The sequence below is a fragment of the Agelaius phoeniceus genome, chromosome 10 (genome assembly GCF_051311805.1).
Source record: "Agelaius phoeniceus isolate bAgePho1 chromosome 10, bAgePho1.hap1, whole genome shotgun sequence".
NCBI lineage: Eukaryota > Metazoa > Chordata > Aves > Passeriformes > Icteridae > Agelaius > Agelaius phoeniceus.
In genome coordinates, this window is record NC_135274.1 from 21,557,199 (window position 1) to 21,577,107 (window position 19,909).

The 19,909-nt window shown below is 37.5% G+C and overlaps 1 protein-coding gene across 2 annotated transcripts in view; it reads right to left on the reverse strand.

The window, feature by feature from the left end:
- The window catches only part of NAALADL2 (N-acetylated alpha-linked acidic dipeptidase like 2), a 405,646-nt gene that overhangs the window by 144,514 nt on the left and 241,223 nt on the right, over positions 1–19,909 (reverse strand). For both annotated transcript variants that reach the window (XM_077184127.1, XM_077184126.1), the window contains one exon: positions 17,099–17,218. In XM_077184127.1, coding sequence (XP_077040242.1) covers positions 17,099–17,218 — 120 coding nt within the window. The remainder of the gene's footprint in view (positions 1–17,098; positions 17,219–19,909) is intronic.

Genomic DNA, 19,909 nt, shown 5'->3' on the forward strand with positions numbered 1-19,909 from the left:
AACAATTACACAAAGATATAATTATAATCTTGCTAAATCATCAAGAATAAACTGATTCGACCCTTTGTTGGATTTTATGCATTCTACCCAACTTTTAATCTAAAATCCACTGAACTGCCAACAGAGTCACAGACCAAAGTCAAATCTGCCAGTATCCCTTTACTTTTTCCATTCTTTTTTTCTTATTTACTTTTTTTTTCCTACCACTAGGAAAATTAAGATCAGCAGATTGGATTTTCAAACATTATTCCCAGCACAGGGCACTTCTCCCCCAGCAAGCTGCAATTTCAGGTTCCCCTCACCCTTCTGCACCTTGTTCAGGGCACAAAACCCCCAAAAAGCAGTATCCCCCTGGGGAGGTGGCTGCAGTTCCTCTGTGCCTGCAGCCACTCTGCTCACCACAAACATTTGGGGCACCTGCTCCCAACCTCAGGGGGCTCTCAGCTCTCTGCAATCTTTTTCTTCCCACTCTGGGCTCCAGCAGCAGCCTCCCAGCCTGGAGATACCCCAGTCATGGGATCACGGGATGGTTTGGCTCGGGAGGGACCTTAAAGCTCATCTCCTTCCAACCCTCCTCAAAATATCAGCAAGAATAAGGAAAATGAGCAGAGAGCAAGGGAAATCCCTAACTTGTATGAACAGCCCTCACTGTGCCTCATATGCAGGGTAAACTCATAACCTTTGATTCTTTCTATGGTCTTTTCTCAACTAAAGTCAAAATATCCTTGGCATACCTAGAATACTTCTTTTCCAGTACCAACACTGGAAGTTAGCAGTGTTGAAATTAAAATGGCCCAAGCCATCCTTCTATCTCCAAGATAAAAGAAAAGTTATGACTTTTCCAGCTCCAAGAGTGCAGCTGTTGTATGGGATCCACCAAGGCATCAGCAGATGCTCCCAGAACCCACACAGCAATCAGTCAGACATTTGTAATTAAGGCACATTTGCTGCCCCTAATTGTTAGATTGTTAAAACCATAGCTGCCTTCACTGGACCTGTGCAAAACCAGTACCTATTCATTTATTTTATTATTCTCACAATTCTTATCCATAACTAGTACTGGAGAATTCTAGCCTTTTGCTTTGGATTTTTGTCAAGTACAAAACATACTCCCTGCTCAACTCCTGCCTGGTCTATTACATTGTATCCAAGTTTCATGCTTTTAAAATAATGCCTTGGATGTAATATAACACTCTCTTTTGAGATTGCATAACATTGCTATGTATTTTTAAATTTACATTTTATTTAATTTTATGTCTCCAAGTAGAACATATAAAGATATAGAGTGTGCTATATGTAAGCCTCAGGCATATCTATATATCAACTAAGAAAACTGAATATTATTAATTGGTTAATGAATATTTTAGCTTCATTTATGGAAAAGAGCAGTGTTTAACTACTTGGTTAGCATGCCTTTAAGTAAATCAATACTCAGAATGAACTTATTTATCTTCCTTATTAGAACAACAGTCACAAACTAGGAGTGATAAAAGAAATGATCGTAAAGAATGTGCCCCAGTGCATAAAGTCATTTCAAGAACTATAAATATTAAAGAAGTTATTACAAACCTTAGCAATAAAAGTTCTTTATAAATTATAGAAGTGATTTTTACTCTTAAGCTCCCCTAGAAAGTCCAAAATTAAAAATTAGGCTAGTCTTGATTTTGTTTCCTCACTGACATTTCAGAAACTTGAATTTTTTTTTCCACAAGAACTTATTCATGAACTGTGCTACACAGGACATATCATGAATGCATCTTTCCTACTGAACATCAAGGTTTAAAGTGGAATATGTAATAAACTGAAGCACCACTTAATATATAACCCTGGTACAGCACAACTGCGGGCAATCTACACAAAAGATACAAGAGCTGAAAAAGCCAACATGTGCAGCTTTTGTGTCTTCCTAGGTCCTTTCTTTTTCACTGCTTTCCACTCAGCACATCAGTAAAACAGAGCTCTGCCTCCTCCTGTGACCTACTAAATAGCCCATTTCACCAAAATGAAATAGTAGAAAGAGCTACATGAAGGAGGTCCAAGGTTGAAGCCCTTGATGAGAACAGGGAAGGCAGCTGGATTAGTTTGGCAGCCACAAAGCACTACAAAGTCATTCATTCACCAGCAGTTAGGTGGGGAAAAAAAAAAAAAAAAAAGCCAAACCAACAGCCCCCAGCTCCTCTTCAGTAACACCAGTCTACAATTAGTTCCAAAACATCAATCCAAAATTATGTCCTTCCCCTGTCTTAAAAAATAAATTGAAAAATATAAAATGTGAAAAATAGGTCTAACTTGCTGTCACTAAGATTTTTTTCCATGCAGTGATTAGGAAAGGAAGACCCCAATAACAAAACAAGGTCATACAAGGGTGGTTAAGAAAGATGTGGTAGTAAAACCCTTGCTCTGTCACTCTTCTCAACTAGGACATTGACAGAACATTATTTCTGTCTTTCTCTGACAATTTTTTCGGGAAGGGAAGGAAAGACCAAAAGAAAATATCTTTTGAAACCTTGTACATTAAAAACACAGCTCCCTCCAATGGGCCCACAGAAAAGATTTAGCACCACTTACAGCTCCTAGAACTCCACTAAACTTTCTAAATGACAAACAGAATACTGCAGTTATAAGATGAATGAAAAAGAAATACAATAAAACTCATGATCAATCAACATCTGTTACAGCACTGTAACTCCTAAGACAGAACTTGCAGAAAAAGTCTTTAAAGAATATACAACTTCACTCTGGGGGAAAAGAAGAAAAACTAACTGAGAGCCAACAAAAAATCAAACAAATGCCAAGCCAAAAGCCTCCAACCTAAAAACCCAAATAAATGCTCCATCTCAACACCAAGTTACACTACAGGAATGAATGTATGGTCAAAGTAATCAATTAATGGTCTGACACCAAAATGAAGACCACAATCACAGGCCCTGATGTTTAGCCCAAGACAGAAATCTATAGAAAATCAAGGAATATTTCCAAGTTCAGAACAAGCATTTTCTCTTGCAATAAGTTTGCAAAAGAGACAGAGTGAAAAAAAAACTCCACAAACAGAAATTTCTGTTCTCAGCCATTAATTTCTTCTCTTTGTCGACTGAAAGTGGTGACTAATTTTGTACTTACTATTACTTCTAACTAAAAAGGTGAAAATGAAGCCAGTTCAGGGTTACAGGGCACGCTTACTTTTGCATCACTTTTTAATGGAAAATGCATCTCTATCCATTCTGTTTAGAAAATTGGTAGTTACTGAAATCCTCGTGCCTAAGCCTGCATTTAACTGCATCAGCTTCACACCAAAGTAGCACCCTCAATGTCAATAACCCTTAATTGGTAAGAAACTCAAAGTCAGGCTTTCTGACCTTTATTTGTTGGTCTCCTCTCTCAAATAACAAGTGACTAGATGAGAGGAAAGTGCCTCAAATTGCACCTGGGAAATTTCAATTAGGTATTAGGAAAAAATATTCACCAAAAGGGTTATCAAGCATTGGGAAAGGCTGCCTAGAAGTGGTGGAGTCACCATCCCTGGAGGGATTTAGAAGTTGTGTGGATGTGGCACCTGGGAACATGGTTTAGTGGTGGGTTTAGGGAGGGAACCTGAGGATCTTAAAGGTCTTTTCCCACCTAAATTATTCTGTGATTCTCTCAGGGAATAGAAAAATAATATACACATAATTTTTACAATTCTTTTTGATAGCAAATACTAAAGGTTAATCCTAAAATAGACAAAGTACACAAAGACAGTTAATTGTAGAGATAGACACAATTTAAACAAACAGAGAAATTAATTAGTTCTCATCTTTCCAACAAGGTCCTGCACAGTTAAGATACTTAGAGCATCCTGCTCTTTTATATTAGAGCAGGATGACAGAGGTTTTAAAATCAAATTTACCTTTTTGAGTTTTTGCCAGCATCTACTAAACTGTCCTTTCATACAAGATTTCTGAGGAGAATGATCTGTTCACACGACATTCCACAAAGATACTGAGTTAAAGAGGCAGCTCCGACAGTAAAACCCTGAACAACTCTTTGCTCCCAGTATGATAATCTTTGATTATTAGAAAACAACACTTTGAAGGCTGTCTTGGAAATGGTTATATTAATTTATCTCACAGTCACTGATGTTAAGTTCCAGGCTTACCATTTAAGATCTTTTTAGCAACAAAGTAAGAGAAATTTTCTAGAAAACACTCTTTAGAGGGGCAATGTTTTCTGTTGGGTTTGGCTTTTTTTCCTCTTCAAGTTTAATTAGAGAACAGGATTATTGTAATGTTAAAGACATCTTTTTTCCCCATCATTTATAAACATTTTCAGAGGCTAAACAAATCATCATGTAACATACCTTGACCATGAGACACCAACTAGCTTAATTCAGGAACAGAATAAAAGCTTAAAATTTGTTTGGGTGTTTTTTAAGGAGCATAGATTTGTTAAGAATTCATCACACTGGGTATTAATCTTGAGACCAAGAACAAAAAAATCTCTTTCTAATACCCTTAAAGGGTGAAGACAAATGTTTAGCATGCAGGTGGTACCTTCAGAATTACATCAGTTACTCTGGGCTGTTCAGATTTAGATTGAAGCTGGAATATTTTGTATATCTTCCTTTTTTTTTCCCCTCATAATAAACGGTAAAGCATTAGCAGAGTTTTATATACCTGCTTTCCGATGTCCAATTCTATATCAAGAAATGTTTAAGTATCCACATAGAGGACCTCATCACCAAAAGCTATTGCAGAGATAAACAGACTCAGAACTGAAATATCCCATTTCACAGAACAGTCATGATTATAATTAAATTGCTCCAGACATATCCTCCACTTCACAGAGTCAAGACACCTATGATTGCAATTTCTAGGAATACAAGGGGAAAAAATATTATTTCCTACTTGCTCTGCAACCCATCCTCTTCCCTTAAGCACGAGCTGTGCCAAGGAAGGATATCAGGCTGACAAGAGGGCATTTCTTACATGATGTTCTCACAGTGAAAGAAAGGAGCAGAGATTTTTCTGGTCAATAAGAACTTCTTGACAGAAGGCTAAGGAGCTGATCAGTCTGGATGAGAGACTTGTGTGCACTTCACCAGGACAGTTCATGGTGACAGGATCTCAACAACACAGGTGCCATGTGATGGCCGTGACCTTATTGTCATGTGAGATTTTACCTGATCAAACACCGCCCATGGCCACTTTTGCTGAAGGGGAATTGTTCTGTAAAATCTACTGTGCAACACACTTAAGTATGGTTTTTATATTAAATAAAGGGAGTTTTAATGTGCTTTACCATAAAGTGGTGTTTTTCTATATCCTTCTGGAAACCTCACCGCATCAAGCTGATCTCTTTACTGAGAACGAAGATCTGTAGTATTTTCAAGCTAATTTGGATATGAAAACTTAGGTTTTCTTGAAATCAAATAACATACTTGTAGTTTTATTCTGTTTTCTAGTGAACAGAAAAAGGGGAAAATAGGTAATTTAAGCTACTCTTCCCCTGTTACCACGGGTATCACCAAGTATTGAACAATTCTGCACAGTTGGCAGGTCAGAAGCAAATCTTGTTTTCTGAATTTTCTGTATGCCTTGAAATGACTTCACCTTCAAAGAAAATAAAGCACATTGAGTGACAATGTCAGATTTTGTCCTTGCAACTTTCAGTGAATCTGTACAGTGCTCACATCAAAGTTCATCCAGTCACGTACACTTGCAAATAATAAAAATGAGTAAATTATCCTTTAAATTAATAACTCATTGAAATATTACACTTTTTAAAAGATTCATTTTGCACTTCCAAAGAGTTCAAGTTTTTTTGAAAAAGAATATACGGAAACAAAAGGCATTTGCAAACATATTCTATTGTACGTACAAATGCCACAGCAAAATAGATTTCTGTGTATGACAGTTTCACATACATTTTTTTAATACTAATATCTTAACCTTTCCTAATTGGCTACTTTTTAAAGAATAACATTACACTGAAAAGGAATGAAATTTAAATTAAATACTCTGTAATGAGTATTTAATTTTAAGCCCCACTTTGCTGAACAGAGCAAACACCATCTTTTAAAGATGCTTCCACTAACGTCAGGTCTGAAGCACTGTGCAAGTAATATAACTTGGACTTCTCTCAGGCATTTCAAACCAAGAGAAACAATAAATCCTGCTTGGAATGGTACTGTTCTTAGGCAGGAAGAGGAGGCCAGATCCCAGCTCTCCTAACGCATTCCAAATGCCTTCCTTGGGTCTCCTTTTTAAGGAACATTGCAGCACCTTACCATGGTAAGGGACAGTAATTTCTACACAGATGCTCCAGACTAATTAAACTCTAATGTTTCATAAAGATTTCCTCAGCCTGTAATCCAAGAATGGTCTAAACTAGCAGATTTTGCCTTACCTTTTTTCCTTATACTCTCTAATATGAGAAACAGGAATGGGACATGCCCAGGTGGTTAAGTGGATTAAATGTTATCATTTTTCCTCTGAGATTACAGTGAAAGCCTGACTGAAATGAGTTGTCAGGTCAGTTCCCCAGTGGACATTTTATAGCATAAACCCATCACATATAACTGAATACTGATATAAGAGGCAATATAGTCAATTCCCACTCCAGGGAAAACCAAGATTGACTCAGAAGTGAAATATATGCTTCCATCTTATTGCAAGGGAGGTCTCTCCAGGTCACCTCAAGGTCACCTCTGAGGCTGTGTGCTAAGAATTCTCGTGTCTGCATAATAACTGACAGTGGGAAAACGTAAATAACAGGTTCAGCTGTCAGTGCAGGCCCTCCTCCAGCCTTCACCAAATGCAAACACTCTGTCCTCCATCTAAAATATTACCTGTATCTCCACATAACTGAGCTGCCCTGACAGATCTCAGCCCATGCACATTCTGTGGTTATTCACAATTGCAAGGCTTTCCTGGGCAGCACTGTGAGAGTTTGGGTTTGTTGGTTAAGGGTGTTTTATCTGATGAAGAGACTGATTTTGGGAGAAATCTGAAGTGTACAAGTGATGTGAAATTTTAAACAAATAATGAAAAATTGCACTAGCTATTTGAAACAAGCAATGAAAAATTGCACCTTAAGTCAATCAAGGAAAGTGGTCCCGAATGTTTTTTCCTTAAGGTTCCAGTGACTGTGATCATCTGATTTTTGTTTTCTTTCCCAATGACCATAAGGAAGTTCAAGAATCTTTTTATTTGCAACAACCCTGACTGACTCTATATATCAAAAAGCATCCCAATCAAAACTTAAAAAAAAACCAAACCAACAATCAAAACACAAAAAACCAAAAAAATCCCCAACAAAATAATCAATTACCTTGAATGAGCACAACTCCAAATATGGAGAATTGCTCTCAGAAGAGTATGTTCAATACTAAAAATAAACAAAAAAGCACCAAGAAAAACCCCAGAAGCCAAATACAAAAACCAATCTCACTCTAAAACACGAGAATGTAGCAGGATAACATATAAGGGAAGCTGCCATTTTGTTAGGCCTAGATCAAGAGAAAACAACATAAGTCCAACTTTGTTGCACATGTTGTTTGTGAATTATTCACTGAGACCTAAGGAGGAAATTAAAATGCCTGAGTTCTCATATTGAAATGCACAATCTTCTCCTGTTAAGTGAAAATATGTTCACTGTGGTAGAATTGCCTTCTGCACAGAAGGTTAGTTTAATGTTTTGGCAATCGAAACAAAATATTCCAAGTGGTTATTGCTGTACTTGCAAAGAAGGTGCCAATTACATTTGTAATGATGGACTTGGTGTTTTTCTTTTCAAATTCATGCACAGGCATCAAGAGGCCCAAATGGCTAAGAGTGAAATTTTGGCTTTGGCGTTCCATGGCATTATGCAGTCAAAGAGAAAATTAAAAAATATAATGCTAAAAGCCACCTCTTCCTTCTCCAGGGAGGACATGCAGTTATATATTTTAACCATCTATGCTCCACAAAATCCAGCCACAGACAATCTGAAAGGAACAATTCAAGTAATCCCAGAGAATAGAATAAAAATTTTCCATAGGCTGGTTATTATAGAATGTACAATATAAATATATATCCCTGGTTCCATGGATGCCAATGAAAAGATTGGATCTCAGCATTCAGCATATCCATGTTTCTACTCAAAGCAGAAACGTGTGATCATGTGACAAATTGTATTTGAAAAGGCAGAATTCAGATTTTCATGCAGAAATCACAAGTGTTGATTTTGTGAACCAGCTCTCAGAGTTGAGTCTCTAAAGCACAGAACCAATGCAAAAATCAAATCAAGGTCTGGATATCCTTAAGAGCCACAAGGCATGAAAATCATTCTTCAGTTGAGTAATCTGTGACATCCTGGTTTATCAAATGAAATACTGATTCTAGGAATAGAACTGTTTACTTCTAGAATCTCCTAAATCATGTTTTACATAAATACTTTATTCAAGAATAGTGACTTTTGATACCTTTCAACCCAGTTTCTCAGTTCACAGATATGTAAATAAACTGATTACTATGAAACATTCTGAAATGAGGAGAAAAGACTTAAAAGAGCGTAAAATGTCAGAGAAGAATCATAACTTCTCCTTAATAAAGTAAGAAGCCAGCAGCTACTATAGAACATGCCATACAAGTCAAACCCACTACAGAATGAGGGCAGTACTTATATAACACTTGTTGCCTGAAAAAGATGACCTTTTCCTCTGATCACTATTCCAGAAAATATCAGATATAAGCAGGATGCACCATGCTGGTCTCTGTCTCTCCTCTGCAGAGCTGTTAGAGGGGGAAGTTCTGAAGATTTCTGGCATTGCTTCACCCAATCCAGTGGCTCACACTTTGAAAGAGCCCAAAGTCAGGTAGATCTGTTCTGGCAGGATGAGATTTTATCCATTCACCCCTCATCCCTCCTCAAAGCTCATGGATCTTCAATTTTATTTCCCTCCTTTCTCAGCTGTTGTTGAAATGTGCTGGAAAACAAACACATGAGCTGGGCAAAGACCTAGATAATTTGTCTGTCAATGGCCCTTTTGTGAAATCCAAGCTCAACTAATGCAAAAGAGGAGCTCAATTCTCAGCTTGGGTAGGAAAAATAATTCCCTACACAAGCAACAGAAGAAGGGCCAAGACCACAAGCAGAACTATGACCAAGTGCTCTGCAGGAAGAGCAAATGGAAAATGTTTGGATTGTCTGAAGGAAAGACAAAGTTGTGTTTCCCACTGCCCTGCACACAAGCAGCTGATCATGTGTGGATCCAGGGTGAGGCAATGGATATCTTTGCTCAGCTCTGCTTCTGAACAGTTGCCTCACAGCAAATCCATTTCACTTGACTTTGCACCATTTATCAGGACACAGCACTCACACAGTAAATTGGATGATTGCATTTACTACTCACTTTTAAGGGCTTGATAAAATAGAAAATTATGCTTGAGTTTCACACCTCTAAAATCAGACAAGGGCTTCACAAGACCCCACAATGAATTCTTTATGAGTCAGCCAATGTCCATGTTTGAATGGAAGCCACTTAGTGTCTCACTCAATTTTATTGCACTAAAAGGAGGAGATCTCCTGTAACACTTTCCCCTCAGGAAAGAGCAATCCATTATGGGAGCTGGACTAATTTTTCAAAGGATACATTCAATACATGCAGCAAATGTGCAATTAAACAGCCAATTGAGTATATGAATATTTAGAATCACTTCCCCAAGAGAAATTTAAGTGGTTAGGGTTACTAAAGAGAACAGGACCATGCACAGAGTCAAATCAGGAGGAATTCAGAGTTTGATTCACCAGCAGGACTTCAAAAATTTCTGTACTGACACAGAAGAAAAAGAGAGAATAGGAACTACAGCTGGGAACACAAATCTGCAAACCAACAGTGCCTTCTCAAAACATTCAGGGAAAATTGTGTGGCATCAGAAATGCAGAATAATCAATACCTACTATTGGTCACTAGCTTCCATTTCCCCTTGTTTACTCTGCTAATAGCACACCTCTCCTTCCATGCAATCAAATCCAGGGGTTTGTAAGCGAATAGGAAATGATTAATAACCAGAAGTCCTTTTACTGATGCAAACAAAATGTTAATTACTTGAGAATATTGACAAGTTGTGCTGTAATTATGCTTCCTTCCAGATATCAATTGCTTTTCTCCTACCCCACCCCTTATATTCTTCTTACTGCTTACAAGGGCAAATTACTTTTTCCCATTTCTACTGTAAAAAGTGGAGTTAGAATTCCCTCTTTAATTTACTGCAGTGCACTTGACTAAGGGGATAAGAGAGCAAATTTTTGTCAACTATTTCATACTCATGTGGACAGATACAGATTGGATTTATAACTGCACTGGCTCTGTTTCACTTTCAGGTGGCACAGGTCACAGTACATCATCCTTCAAATGCTGGATGAAGTTGGAGGAAAATTGACATGCTCAGCTAAAAATTATTGTGGAAACTAACAGCCCTCTAGGAACTGAACACAGGAGCTCACTGTGACTTGGTTCCAATCAGAAATACAAAAACACCGTTTGGGACTTCCTATTTGACTGTTTTTTTAGTCACCAGCTGTAGATTTCTCACGTCAGTGGGACTTCTTGATTTTCTTTCCTGTAGTACCTCACACTGAGGGGAAAATGTATCACAATTGGTAATTTCCATCTTTTTGCACCCAGCTATGTTTAAACTAAGTTTACCAATAAAGAATTAAAATATGACTTCAGGATGAAGCATTAGGTCATAAACCTGTGCAGAGAGATTTGGTTTTTTAACTCTGGTACATTTCCTCAGTGGGCTGGGGTGCATTTCTTAGTCCACCCAACCCAGATCAGATTTATGATATGGGGGCAGGGTGTCTCCAGGCTCCTCTAATTATTATGGCTTGTTCCTTCTGTTCAAAAGGAACATGAAAGCACTGCCATCAGTCAGAGCAAGAGGAATATAACTGAGAACAGTGTCTACCAATGTCTTAAATGTCTCCCTTTCTGATGAAGGAAGGCCAATGGTCTTTCTTTGAAACAAACATAAAATTTTTCAGTATTCGCTAAAGAGCAAAATAGCTTCTGCAGGATTCCATGAATCAAAAATCAGAAAGAGATTCAGAAATAATCATTCAAAACACAGGACTGATGAGTGTGAAATCTCAATTACATGAACACCTTTTGGGTAATAATAATAATAATAATAATAATAATAATAATAATAGTTATTGTTAATATTATTTTACATTTTTTGAAGGCCTAGGTAGAATTTGCTTACACAGGAAGTAGAGAAGAAATGCAAAGGGTCCATTCCTTAGGCTGTGTGATACCTCACAGATTAAAGAGGCTGTTTGAGGAAGGGGAAGATTAAGAACATGAGTACACTAAATCTAGTCCTTGGGGGAAGAGAAAAAGGATAAAGAATAAAAGCAACTAACTCAAAGGAGAGAATCTCTGATAAATTCAGGGGAGACAAAGGCTAAGGAAAAAGGATCACAAAGCCACTAGTGCTTCCTTCAAGACAAAGTAAGAACTAGCATACCCTGTAAAAATATAAACTGGCTACTTAGCAAACTCTGCACCAACAATTTGAATGAATCAGCCTGAATTCACTTTGGACTATCAAAAGAAACTCAGGATTTTGGGAGTTGAGATGAGATTTTAAGAGGGTGGTGAATTAGAGAAAACCTGAAAAACACGATGCTATAACATCCAGTGGATGTTACTAGATAATCCCTTCAGATCCAGATCCCCAGGTACAGTTTTACATGTCTCTATGATTTTTATTTATACTGCCCATATCTGTGGCTTGACTTTTTGAGAAGGGCTTTAGGAAGGGATATAATATCATTAAAAGTCCCATGGCACTCATATGGGGAAATGTGTGTATATAAAGACTTTAGGAGCCTTGGAAAAAATTCTACCATCCAAAAAAGATCACAAAAAATCCCAACCAAAACCCCAGTGTCCTTAATAATGAAATGCATATCAAGTGTTTATGTTCCCTTTAAAATGTTTGGGGTTTTACTATAGTTTTTATTTGTATATTTATATGCACACACTGTATATATGTATATAAACATACACACATATATTTGTTTATCTCTAGGGAGGGAGGAAGGGATGGAAGGAAAGGGAGGATCCTCGTTAAATGAAGATTTACAATGCAAGCTATCATCTTCACAATTGTATGTGCTAGCCATAAAAAGTACCAGAGGGAACAAGGAAATAAACAATGTAGACATTGTAGAAAAGTGAAATTACTTTTTCTAAAGTAAACTTATTTAAAATTAACACAGTTGTTAAACTGAAGCCCTTTTGCAAATTACCTTTATTCTGGGAATCTTTAATATTTTCTATTTAGCACACCCTTATCTATAAGGTCCTGCCAATAACCTCTGCATAAACATCCAAGTCTCCACATTCCTAAACTTTATGACAGTTAAAAAGCAATTTTATGAATATTTATGAAGGCACTAAATTATTAAAATAAATACAGATATTTACACAGTAGAACAACATCTTCATATAATGGATGTGGAAAAAATGCTAATATGTGGACATTTTAAAGATGAAGTGGTTTGGCCTTCAGGGCTTTTGTTACTCTATTAAAAGTTAATTTAAGACAAAAATTATGGCTTTTTCACGAATTGCAACCCCTAAAGATTAAATCATGATCAAGACATACAACATTTTTCAAAAATTGAATCTGGTAATGACATTTCCAGAGGCTGGATATTGAAACCATTGTGCAGTTCTCCCTGAAAAAGCCTCCTCTGGTTTCCTCAGCACGCTCGGAGCAGTGGCACACACTCAGATGGGCTCTGGGGCACAGGAGCTGGGTGCTACCAAGGTGCTTTTACCAATCTCTCTCCCAGCACATATTTTTCACTATTAGAATAAGTTATCTGCAAACACCGTGGGCAGCTCAAGGTGTTCTTTCTCCAGAAGGTGCTCTACACCACAGGAGTGATTTGCCTAATCACTGGTAATAAACATCACCATCGTTCAGCAGCCACATTTATAGACCCTCCTGTGTCGCAGACATCTTTCATGAAAAATCCTTTCTTAGGATTTTTCCTTGTGAGAAGCTGCAGTTTCAGCAACCAAAGTAAGCAATGGCTATCTGCTGCTGTGGAATGCAACAGGTAGACCTGTGATTGGTCTCCTGTGGATGTTTGGATTTACTGACCACTCATAGCAAAGCTAACTCTTGCTCTCTGTCTGAGACACAAATCTTTGTTATTCATTCTTTTCTATTCTTAACTTAGCTAGCTTCTGAAGAAACCTTTTCCTTTCTATTTCTTTTTGAGTATAGTCCTTATGTAACATATATCATAAAATAATAAATCAAGCTTCTGATCATGGAGTCAACATTCTCGTCTCTTCTTCATCCTGAAAACCCTTGTGACCACGGTCACACTCCTGGATCAAGGACATCAGGAGGCTGCTCTGACCTCCTGTGACTGGCTACTCAACCTCACCAGTGACCCCAGTAACCAGAGTTCCACCAAAACACAAATTTTCCTTCTAGCCAGGACACCAGGAGACAGCCACCTTCCATCTCAAGGTGTGAGAAAATGTGTTCTTTTCATGACAATTCCCTCCAGAGGTTGTGCCTCACTTCTCTTCTACATTTGTCTCATTTCAGCTCCCTGCTTAAGAAAACTTTTCTTCTTCCTTAATCCAGCCGCCTCTTTGTTCAGCAGCAATCCAGATCTTACAATTGTCTCAGAGGAGTCACAAGATCCCTTCAGGAGCTGTTGGAACAGTTTGAATTTTCTCCTTCTGTCAGTTTTCCAGCACTGTGAATTATTGTGGCTAATGAGACCAAAAAGACTTGGTTATGCCAAGTTCCCTGTCACATGAGTGCTCCCCAGCTCAGCCCCCTGCCTCACTCTGCCTTGCTATAGGAAATTGCCACTCCAGGTGCTGGGTGTAGGAAATTCCTGAACCTTCCAGCTGCATTTGAAAAGGATTTTGCCTTTGCAATACTCTTGCCTGCTCCTTGAAGCATTTCTACCATTCCTTTTCCCTCACTTTCTATATTAATCTATAATAGAGTCTTGCTCACTAACTGATCTTAGTGAGCAAGATCAGCTGCAAATGGTGAAAACCCCTTCTCAAGCCCCTGCTCCACTCTGATATTTATATATATATAAAATACATAACACATTTTTATCTTTTTTTTTTTTTTAACATAGCAATGTAAGCTCCTAGTTTTTTATTTTGTTTTGGGTTTTTTCCCTCCCCAGAGTCACTGCTCTTGTTGATACCCTGCTGCAAAGGTAGGGCCCAGGTTCTTTCTCTTTATAGCTGTAATTTATGATGTGGCTGAGGTAACACATTCTTTGTTTGAAAAGGTCCAGCTTAAGGGATCAGGATGTGTCTCTGTGGCTCTGGACAGGTGCCACTGCCAGGGCTGCTGCCCCTCTCATCCTGACCAGAAACCACCTTCTGATCCAGTGGAACAGAAACACAACACTCCCGGTGAAATCTGAAAACTATATCCAATTGCAAAAATTACTCCAGGTCAGATTTCTGCAAATCTTGTTCTCACAAAGCAGCTTAAATTTATGAACCTTACAGAATTTAATCAGAATTACTCATGTTTAAGACTAAACTGCATATTTTAACAGCACATTAACTTCAGGCTTTTCTGCCTACTCCAAATTCCTTGTACATTCCAATTTCAAATTATTCCAAGCTCTGAACTCTGTTGTTTTCAGTGTCTAAAGATATGAGAGATGGGCACAGCCTGAAAGACTGAAAAGTACAAGCTCCAAATTATTTTCAACCTTAATCCTCCCCCAATTTTGTACCTTATCCAATCCCTAGAAACTAAATCTACACAGCAAAAATACTGTCATAAGTATATTTCCAAATATTCAAATTTCCATCACTTGGACTTAGTTCTGTAAATTAGCCCCTTGAACATGAAGCTCTTTTCTACCAGCACATCTTTTCTCTTAATATGATGTAAAAACAAAAGAAATGTTGTTCAGTTTTCATGGTGATTTTTTTTCTGCCAGCAGTAGTTTATTATTTCTTTCAGGTTTTTTTCCAAAGGACTCAGCAGAGAGAAAAAGAACAATCAAACATTTTTTAAAAAGCAAATTAAATATGCGAAAGGGGAAAATAGGAAAAAAGAACACATGAAAAACAGCAGTAAAGAGAGAAAGACAAAAAGCATAAATGTGCAAGGGAGATACAACTGAAAAATAGAGACATAATTAGAAACTGTTATGAAGATGGAACCTCAGTGCAGGGTCTATAATAATAAGACTCAAATCCAGAGTGAGATACTTGCATAATATAAAGTAATAATAATGAAAAAATTAAAGGAAATTAACATGAAAAATACAAGTTAAATACAAAAAGTGGAAAGAAACCCACTAAGTATATATGTTTATATAGCCACAGCTCTCTTATGAACTAGTGCTCTGTTTTAATGTGATGTAAAACCAAGCACATGGAAGGCAGAGATAAGGAAAATATAGGGAGAGGGAAGTATCAGCTGAAACAGAAATTTGAGACTCAGTAAGTACAGAAACATAAACATTAGGGGAGAGAAAAAGATACAAAGAGTGGATTCAGCAGAGAGATACTGGGCTCATTTAAACCAGCAGGACTTGCAGCTTAAGGCAATATTTCACATCAAATATTCCTTAGAAAAGGAGAATCTACTTCTGATAATCTTTCTACACCTTTACTGATAGTTACGAGCAAAGTAAAGCTCACAATTATTCCACGGCCAAAGAGACACAAATTATATTCTAGAAAGGGGTAGTTTACAGGCTCAAGAAAAAAGGCAAACCCTCTGTGAGGAGAACATGGAAAGTAGGTTTGGGTGGTGGTAATTTCACCTCAGACCCTGAGCACACATTTGAGTCAGTCTCCTGATCACACCACACTTTGCTTTGTGCTGTGTAACAGACCCTGAATGTGCAAAATTGATTCTTTTGGAGCTCCAGAAATGGAGCTGATGCACCTCAGCCATTTAACAGCCCACATTTGGGACCAGGCTACAGCCAACACACACAAAAACTCCTGAGATGTGCCTTGTCCTCAGCACCTTCTGTTTTCTCTTCTCCTCCAGGCTGCTTGGTAATTCAGACACAGCGAGTGTTCACAGCAACACAAATTGGTAAAAAGTCCATCTCACAGACAGTGCTGCTACAGCAAACTTTACATCTTTATCAAATCCCTGCCTTATGAGCCCTGATTGCTGTTTCATTGGCTTTGTCAGCAGTGAAATGCAGGATCAGATCTATTGCTGGAAATGATGGGCAACAACCGAGTCCCGGCAATGACAACTGACCTTTCGCAGGCGTAATTAAATTGCATCTAAATAATTTAAATAAACAGCTAAAGCTACTCAGTTGAAAATGGCATTTTTATTGAGACAAATCTTATTCCTGTAGAAAAAAAAATTAAGTGGTTGTTTTTTGAATCTGTACTGAAGTCCTGGCTGTGCTTTCTATGGCCAACAGAGCAGGTCCCGATTTACTTAACTGCAAGATCTGGAGTCACTGCTCTTTTATAATTGCTTTTGTGAATTGGGAATGAATTGTTGAAGCATTTACTGAGCTACTATACTTTCTGTATTTTCTGAAAGTCAACCCAGCAATTTTGTTTATAAGATATTTGCAACAGAAGGCAGTTACTGGATGTTTAGAGTTTAAATGTGGTTTCTATGTTGAGTGGTTTATTATGTTTAGTGCAAAAGTGGATTAATGAGCTCCTGCTCTGTGCTCTCTGCCAGAGCTGGGGTTGGAGAGGATGGATACACATGCACCCATGTACGCTGTCTCCAGACACAATCCCTCCTGCTTTATTAGTTCTTTCAGTGATTTCTTTGTTTGTCAAAAGGCTTCTAGTACACTCAGAGAAAATACAGCTGAGTACTGGGGCACTGCAAAATATACAGAAAAATAAACAACTCTTAACACATAAAAGGCACTTCAGAGTGACATGGGTGAGTATTGAGGAAGAATTTGAATGTTAATAAGTCCTGACTTATTGGGGAAAATGGGAAACTCTTTGTTTTTGTATTTTGAAACAGAAAAAAAAAAAAAGGAAAAAAAAAAGGGCAAAAAAACCCCCACCAAACCACCAAATAAATAATTCAGCTGATGGGTAACTAACCTTATAAAGCAAAGGAGATTGTCCGAGCTTCAAAAGTGCAATTTTTTTGGTCACGTTTGTGATGGCTTGAATCCGGATCAGGTCTTCCATGGTCCCATACTGGACATCAACAAGCTCTGCCTGCAAAGAGGAGACAAAATTCAGGCTACAGTTACAGCCACACATCACTGAGAGTGCTCCTTGCATGGAAACAAAGTTGTTTGCACAAGCACAAGCATCTGAGTCCTGCAATTGCCTTACCCCAACTTCCAATCAGCAATGTCTGTAATAGCAAAGATCTTGAAAGTTCAACCTGACAGATAATTTTTTTGTGGTTTTAATTCACAATTCATAACCTATGATAAACTACACCCCCTCTTTTTTCCCAGTGGTTATAAGAGATGCTGATTCTGGTAAGACATTCCCCTCATTAGCTAGAGGAATTTATTTAAAACTGTGTAAAGGATACTAATTCACTTCTGTTTATTTTCTTTAAAATAATTAGAGTCTTGTAAATTATTTCAGAGAATGAGTGATTTTACTGGTCACTTCTGAAAATACACAGGTAGCACAAACTCCACCAATACACAGTTTTATTTTGTGACTCCTGAGCAATCTTAACCTAACTACTGAAGTATTTTATTTTAATCCATCAGTTATCCAAGCATTATACTCAGATAACTACAGTGATAACAGACTATGCTCTGATGTGTATACTTTTCTATTAATATATATTTTTAAAATTATTTAGAGTCACTTGGATCTAAAAGTGTTTAGAACATGGAAGATTTTCAGCTCTTCCGTTGGGACTCTGCAAGAAAATATAGAACAAGTTCTAAGTTATTTTTAAATGTCAAGCACTGGCAGTAATGGAAAAATATTTCAAGATGAGTTTTCAAGTATTTTTTTTAAAATATAAAATTTAAGAATAACCAAGGGCATTTTTCTCATACATTTGTAGCAATAAATTCTGGTGAAAACAAAGTAAGAGGATAATCAGTCTTGTACATTACTATTTTAGAAAGTTATGAACCGCTCAGGACATCATTGAGGACATTCTGGAACCTCTAAATCTGTACCCAGTGCTCACATAAAACACAAGTACAAAAAGACACAAGAATATTACATAAGTGTTTAAAAATTAAAATAAGAGGAGCAGTACAAGATGGAAAAGTTTTCTCTTTCAGTTCAGTTTTGTAACTTAAGTATGGATTCATTGCCAAAGGCAACAGTTCTGCTTTTGGGTATCCCTACACAAACTGTTTAAATTCTAGCAACAGTTGTTCTGGATGTGTAGGATGTGTGAAATTTTAGTAGATTCCTGAGCATGGGTATTTTAGGAAAGTATTTACCCTTAAAAAAACTGTATCTGTGTGAGTTTGCATCTCAACATTCAAGTTGAAACCATACAAAAACTTTGCCAAGATTCCTGTCTTTATAAATTCTTCAGAAAAGTTTCCAAGTCTGCAATATGTGATCAGTGCTGTACAAACCAAGTATGTGGAAAGGCCAGCCAAAGTTATAGACATTTCTGACTAGGAAAACATCAGATTTAACACCAAGTAATGGAATGTAGAACAGGAAAGCTCACACTTCACTGTTTCTTCTGAAATAGATGGGGGTTTTTTAATATCTAAAAAGCTAGAAAACTATTTAGCCAATATAATTTTTTTCCTGTATTTGAAAAGTAGGATAAAATCACGTAAAGATTTCATACTAGGGAAAGGTATTTTATGTTTTACCTAATCTCATGCCTCCAGTTTTAAAGAATTAACCTCAGATATGGAAAGGGTATTTACCAGGGTGTGCAAGTTCATAAATTTTTTACCTCTTTCTGCAGCTCTTATCTTTATTTTAATTTGTACTGACACATATGTCCTTAGATACATTGGTTATTAGTGTCTCAGAAGTCTTATGGCTTGAGAGGTTATGGGAGGTTATACCTAGGTTGATTTCTAGGGATTCCTCTCTCTAATTCCTTTGGACCCAATGCCTTCCTCACCTATTCTCCAAAGCAAAAATCAGGGCTGTCATTATTTGTATGAGAGAAAGCACACTGACTTTTCCTGAGGCAAAATCAATACCCAAACATGAAGATCACGAAGATCATTTGCTTCTGCAGGATGTCAGTGTGGAAATGAGCTCCCTGCCCATCTACATTCATGTGCTGCTGCTCTGCACATCCCTTTGGCTCTCTGCTTCTCCAGGGTGCTACCCACTGCTCTGTAAACAACAAAACTACATGTTTGCACAATTATTAATGTGTTTAGCAACTGCCCTTGGATGTTCTTAGTTAATTTATGGATGCAAACTGCATCTTCAAGAGAGGCTCACTGGTCTTTCCCAGGAAACACGTGCCCAGCAAGACAGAGACAGAAAAAGGCCCTGCAAAAGCACAGCTCATTTTTTAATTATGTGGAAAACAGAAGTTGACTCCCTGCTGCCCCAAACAGGCTGCAAACCATGTGCTTTGCTTCAAATTTTAAAAGTTGGACTCAGTGCCAAAGCTATTAAGTACATTCATGCATTGAGAGTACGTGTAAGAAATTGCATAATGAAGGAGCAGCTGGGTGTAATAGAACAGAGTTTCATGGGCTTCCATCACACATCTTCCACATGAAATACAGATATGTCAAAGCTCAAAGGTTATCATATTCTGGAAATAGCATGTATAGCCTAGCACCCAGAGGTCTGCACAGCTTATACCACCTTTACCTCCAGCTAAAACGACAAAGAAAAAGTGAATTAAATCTTCTTTTAAGTCAAACTACACATGGCTCATCTCTGGCCAAATGAAGTCAATAATTCACTGGAAGAGTTTAGAACAAAGTT